The 6,657-nt window shown below is 34.5% G+C and overlaps 1 protein-coding gene across 1 annotated transcript in view; it reads left to right on the top strand.

Annotated features, from left to right (window-relative positions):
• The window catches only part of WDR72 (WD repeat domain 72), a 207,349-nt gene extending 202,207 nt beyond the window's left edge, over window positions 1-5,142 (top strand). The window contains exon 19 of the mRNA XM_011928644.1: window positions 1,173-5,142. Coding sequence (XP_011784034.1) covers window positions 1,173-1,228 — 56 coding nt within the window. The 3' untranslated portion in view covers window positions 1,229-5,142. The remainder of the gene's footprint in view (window positions 1-1,172) is intronic.
• The last annotated feature ends 1,515 nt before the right edge of the window (window positions 5,143-6,657 follow it).

Genomic DNA, 6,657 nt, shown 5'->3' with positions numbered 1-6,657 from the left:
ACACACACACACACACACACACACACACGCAGTATAGAGTATTGGTTTAACTAAACCATAGTTTTTGCCAGTAGGAGTGAAAGTTACTATTCATAGACATGTCATTAATATAAATGTGTTTTGAAATAGTTATTAAGGAACAATGTTCCAATTAGTTTGGTAGTCAATTTGATTTTAAATGAGTGGCTTTTTTTAGCCTACAAAGACAATCATCCAAGTAGTCTGAGAAATAAATACTTTTTTGATTCTCTAACTCAAACAGTATTTCAACTAATAAATTTTGACCCTAAAACTTGTTGGAACCGAACTCTCGATTCCCTCCTGGGCAGGGGTCGTCGCGAAGGATCACCGACACGAAGTTCACAGCAGAGAGTTATTTATTACTAGCGCGCTAGGGTCCCAAGCTCTAAGTTGGTCCTGGGACCCCGACTGCTTGTTACAGGCTGTTTATATATGCTAACACAAGTTCAAACACAGCTTATGGCGCGAAATTTAAACAAAGCTTAAGGCGTAAAATGATTGGGTCTAGCTATAGTCTGAGCAAGGGGTCTTGGTTTAATTGGTTAGAGCAGGACCTTATGAGGTTTTTTCCTGGAGTTGATAATTCCGGGAACTTTGAGGCAGGGTGAGACCCCTGGAATTGGCAGGGTGGGACCCTATCAGGGTGGAACACTATTGAGGCAGGGTGGGACCCTATCTAGGCAGGGTGAGACCCTATCTAGGGCCACCTGGTGCTAACTTTTTAGGTTTTGTAAGGCCTACTAGTTTCAAACTGCAGTTGTGGATTTTCCTAAGAACAATTAAGCTGTTTGAAATTTATGGAAATTTACTAATTTCAAACTAAATTTTTCTTATAGAAAACTTCCATCTTCCTTGGCAGTTAAAAAAAAAAAAAAACCCAAGCTATTAATAATGTGTGCAATTAAAGTGTATTTATCTACTTTATAAGACAAGTACATTTTTATTATATTGTCTTATTTTAGGATGGAAAAGACATGTAGAAATTACAAGCAATACGTTTCTTCCCTTCTTTCTTTTTTTTCCTCATTCTCTCCCTTCTTCCTCTCTATATCTGTTCTTCATTTCCTCTCTCCCTCCCCTCCTCTTGGTCTTTCTCTTTTTTCTCTTTTTAGATTTCACCATATAACCCAAGATATCTGCTTTTCTCCTAGGTGAGCCAAGGCATCATTCATGGATAGCAAAGGTCTGCCCCTGCAAGGTGTCTTAAATGGAATCTCATCAGTAGGAGCTGAATTTGGACAAATTAAGAAATCCAAACAATGCAATTTGTTTATTAGTGTATAAAAGCATTGTTGTTATTGGTCAAGTTATTAGGCTGTAGTAGATTTACTAATACTTTAGCAACCATGTATTAAAAGTGATTTTAATACATGCTGATTAAAATGTAATACATACTGATTGAAAATATTCAAATTCATCTAATTTTAGAAAAATATTGTCTAGATCATTATCTATTGCTGCTTCTTACTTTTTCTGTTAATATTTCCAACAGGGAATGCCAGTCCACAGACACAAATTCAATACTGCTTTAAATTTTCTCTTATCCTTTTAGTCCCTAAATTATATAATAAACAATGTTAAAACCAATGTAGTACACAATGCTTATAAATTTAATGTTGCTTCAAGGTATTTAATCTAAAATTTTACCAACTTTGATTTGTCTGGTTAGGATATTTTGTTTTAGTGGATATGCTTTAATTCAGATCAATTACTGCAGTAAATCTCATCCCTAAGCATGAAATGTTGTCAGCAAATAACCAGTTCCATTTGGTTATCAATTAGCCCAAATAAGTGATACAAAGTATAACAGTGACCAACCTTGTACTGTCGAGTTAATTTGGACTTCTAATGACATTGAGGCTAATGTCTTTAGCTAAAGGTTGATCTTCTTGGCTATGTAGATGTGAACTAGGGAAGGGGAATCAGCTTACGGCATATCACAATTGATGCTTATTAAGTATAAACTCTTGTAGGTCTTTTCCCAGAAAGAAGCTTGACTAGCAGGAATTCTAAAACTAAAATATATCAAACAGCATAAATAGGAATAGACATAAAGTGCTCTTCTATTAAAGCCTTCGGTGATCTGATTTATTCACTATGATTTATATTGTGCTGTTCCTCAATTTACAGAAAATCATCAAAATATTATTAATCTATGTATCTTATTAATATAAATATTGCCTAATCCATAGACAAAAGGATACAAAGTATTAAATATATGATATGTAGCTATATCTATCTATCTATGTATGGAATAGGGAAGTTCAAGTCACTTCACTTTAAGAAATGTATTTCTGAGCATAGGAGCAGCCTCAGGTCCTATGGTGGTATACAGCGGACAGGAGAGGGGGAAATTAGAAAAGATAACTCTATAATTGAAAAGGGAATATAAAGCATTAAATATATGATATGTAGCTATATCTATGTATGTATGTATCTAATAGAGAAGTTCAAGTCACTTCAGTTAAAGAAACATTTTCAAGCATGGGACCAGCCTCAGGTCTTATGCTGGGATACTGTAGACAGGAGATAGGGAAATTAGAAAAGTGACCTATGTAATTGAAATGGCATGGGCTGTACCCTTAAGGAACTTGTAATTAATGATGACCTGAATAAACATACTAGAATAAAGATGTCAAATGAGTGTGACTCCCTTAAAGTAGATTACAGTGTGCACTCTTTGTTTCCTAAAATCTGATTTTACTGCTTGAAATTACATTTGAGTTGAACTTTGGAAACTAACATAGTATTAATAGGAATAATCGTGGAAAATTATCATCTTTTGAAAACTGATAAATATATTCCCCCTCCTTTAGAAACAGTCAAAAGCCATTCAAACAAGTTTCAAAATAAAGGAAGGCAGCAAGTTAGGCGATGGATTATATTTTCTAGCATGTTATATACCAGCTGTCAAGGTCATTGTAAGGACTCCCAAAAGCATTTTGAGTGATGGCAATATCAAATAAGTGTATGTCCTCTCAAATGAGGCATTTTTAATTGTTAAAACCTATTTGGATGCTCAAGTTATCATATGTTTATGAAAAATAAGCTTCATTATTTTTATAGCTACATCCTATTATTCCCTTTTAGAAACAAGAATAACAATAGGTTTTAATAGTTGCCATACTTAGCATTTATCAGGTCTAATGAAACCAATATTGAATCTCTGATAAGTATTTTCTGATATTACTAGCTACAGCAAATTAGAATTGGCACAACGCTGACATTACTAAATAGAAATGTTAGGATTTTTCGGCATCACATGTTAGAATCTCTGAAATTTAAACTTTCATGTTAAATGACTAAAGTTTGCTTTTATCAATATGAATTCTGAAGACCAATATCATTAACTATGAAAACTTTTAATTCCTAAAAATAGAGTTTTAGAGATATTCAAGCAATGCTCTCCTAATATCCATATACAAGTGTGTTTATGACACACATTCACTAGTCTCTTTAAAAATGATTTCTTTATATTGACTGACATTCAACATATTTCAGTAATTTCTGTTATGACACAATTTGAAAGAGCAAATTGTCACACAGTTAACTGGATGGACCACGTACGTGGTGATCATAACCACTTGGTACTACACCCAGAGACTCAAAATTGTCTTTCTCCTGATGAGATATGAGTGTCCTTTTGTACATCTAGCCCTAGGTAACCGTGAGTGATTATATTAGCAAATGTGTTTGTATCGAGAGTATTCCTGTCATTGTAATAAATAATTTATTTAAAAATTTTATCTTGTGTTTCTTTTTTGGTAATCATCTTGGTGATATTTATGAATATATGCAGATAGATAGATATAGATACACACACACATATATGTGTGTTTGTGTGTGTGTGTGTGTGTGTGTGTGTGTATGGTATATCCCCCAAAGGAATATCATATTTTCAAGTTTGCAAGCCTTGATTCTTTGACTTGCTCTTGAATTTCACATTGGCTCCATTGTATATTGCAGGAAAAAGTATCTGGAAAGCATGGAGGGTTAAGATCAGAGGCTCCTCAACAGTGTGTCCAGGCTGTGTGTGCTTGCTGTGCTTGTCAGAGCCTCATTCCCTCCCCCATGTTGGAGAGCTTTCTCATAGGGCTCATCCAGAGGTGCTAGAAAGCAATCTGAACACTGTTAAACACTTCAAATATAAGGAAAAATGTATAATGCTAGAAACACACAGTTAAAAAGTAGCACCAGGTATCAAACATTCTGTTACTATTTTAGAAACTAAATTAAGGCTACTTTGAACATGATGGTATTAGAAAAATGATAGAATATGGTTTGTTAAATATTAATAGTCTAGATGATAGCTTTGGTGATTTTTATTTCTTTTCTTACACATTTTTTCCAGTGTTCTGTATTTTTAGAATCCTTTTATAATTATTATAACGAACACTTTAGAAAAGATACTATTTCTCTTTCATCCTTAGAGGGCACATTATAATAATTGAGTATTTTAAAATTAAATTTTATGCCATATGTTTAAAATGAAAGTTCAGGTTACATTAATTCCAATTGATTTTAAAGCCTTATTTTCACAGAATGGACTCATTCAATTTTTTAAGTTTTATATTCGTATATTTTGATTGCTCAGTTATATAAAAGCAGTGTTATAGACTCCTTTATTCTCCACAAAATGTTGTCTTATATGTAAAATGCCAAAAATTGTGTTAAATTTCCTAAGAAAATCATTGCTTTGTAAACATTTGCATAATACTTAGTGTTTTTTGAAATTTTAAAAAATTAACTTAACCAAAAGAGTTACAAAATTAAAACTTTCTTGAGTAGATATCTTTCAGATAAAGCTGCACGGCTTCATGTACAATAGTCCCCAGATCACCTCACATTGTAATTTACTCAACGAGGAGCCTACAGGTAGCAGGTAGGAGAAGGTAAACTGGAAATTAACAGGTCTCTCCATAAGAGCATGCCACTGGAAACGCCCATCCAATTTGGGGCCCCTGGAAGACAGCATGTGTCTCATGGGAGGCCTGTTCTGGTACTCTTTTCACCTTCATCGTGACCTTCTCAGATACCATCTTTATGTAAAATGTTGATGTTGTGGAGTTTTTGCAATAATTTAGTTTTTATAAATATTGTATTAAAATATATTTCTCTTGATTACTGTTTTTTGTTTGTTTTGTTTTACTTTGCCACCACCTACTCTTGGATCCTGCCTATGAAGTCTAAGATAAATTCACCTATACCCCAGAAAGCACACTGCAGGTAAGTGGACTGTGACAATTGCATCATTACAAGCATGATTATAACGATGCAAATGGTAAGAAATAGTTATTTTAATACTGTGCAAAAATTAAAGCCATAAACCAGTGAAGATGTCTGAAATGGCCTACTTCTAGAGGTATACTGGGGGAAATTAGGCACCCATTATATGCAGGGCTTCTCACGCAGAGTAGTTCAGACCAGCACCCCAGCCCCCACCTCCAGCCCCACAAGGGGTGTGGGGAGGCCACTCAAGTGACCACGTGAATGGTTCCCCTCTTGGCAGGGACAAAACCAGGAGGAGTTCCAGGGTAGGGTTGAAGCGGAGCATATTTTATTCTTCCTTTGACATTGTTCCTCCAAATGCCTATTTTTCATTGCACGGAGCGTATTTTCCTAACATCAGTTTTAGGGTCATTTTTTTTGTCTTCAGCATCCTGTTATTGTAAAAATAGCAATGATTTTTATTCAAAAATACAAAGCTTTTAACACTAAAGATAATTAGTCCATATTTAGGCCATAGTACACTATGCCTAAATCTGCAAAGTGCCAAATGCCAGGGAAATGCCAATATTCGTAACATTGTGTAATAGCAATAATTAGTTGGCACATGCTTCCAAAACTCATCATTTCTTCACTTAGCAGTCATTTTAATTGCAATTATCTGTAAAGTCATCAATCAGGTTTTCGATCTTGCATGTATATTTTCTAGGGAGAAGGTATTTTCACAGCCTCAGGAACAGCATCGTGGCCTTGGATGATGCCTTCCAAGATAAAAAGACAGCCCATGATGTTCTTGACATACCACAGGTTTGCTTTAGATTTTTAAAGAGGTTTCTGTTTAATTCTGTAGTGTCAACTACATTTCTTATCAGAAATAACCTCTCTGATCAATATCAAAAGAATTGTGACGTCTGTGTTATCCCCGTTAGCATCAATTTATAGTTACTATATAATCAATTGAGGAAACAGTGTTTCATTTCATTTTCCTTTTTTTTTTTTTTTGAGGTGGGGAGGTGTGTGTGTATTTTAGAATCGACTGGAGTGAGAAATAGGGAGGACCTGTAGTACAGTGAGATTAAGAACCTTCATCCTTTCCCTAGGGCATAGCTATGGGGATCAAGTTGCACTTGGGATTTTTTTTATAATGAGGAAGAATTATTTGAATCAGCTTCTATTTCAAATAATCAGTATATTCACACCAATCTAAGCAAAACCATTTACTCCAATATCTGCAAGAATTTGAGATAGAAAATGAGGTGAAACTAACAAATACTAACTTGCCTTCAGGATAGTGAAGTAAATAAACAAATTTGGAGATTTCTAAAGTACATTTTCATAGAAAGCATACTGCAGCTGATGCCTGTCTGAAAGGTGTTAGGTTTTGTTTGTAGTCTTCCCGCCATGTAGGTG

Source organism: Colobus angolensis, unplaced genomic scaffold (genome assembly GCF_000951035.1).
Source record: "Colobus angolensis palliatus isolate OR3802 unplaced genomic scaffold, Cang.pa_1.0 Scaffold78, whole genome shotgun sequence".
Lineage (NCBI taxonomy): Eukaryota > Metazoa > Chordata > Mammalia > Primates > Cercopithecidae > Colobus > Colobus angolensis.
This window is presented reverse-complemented; position numbering and strand designations above follow the sequence as displayed.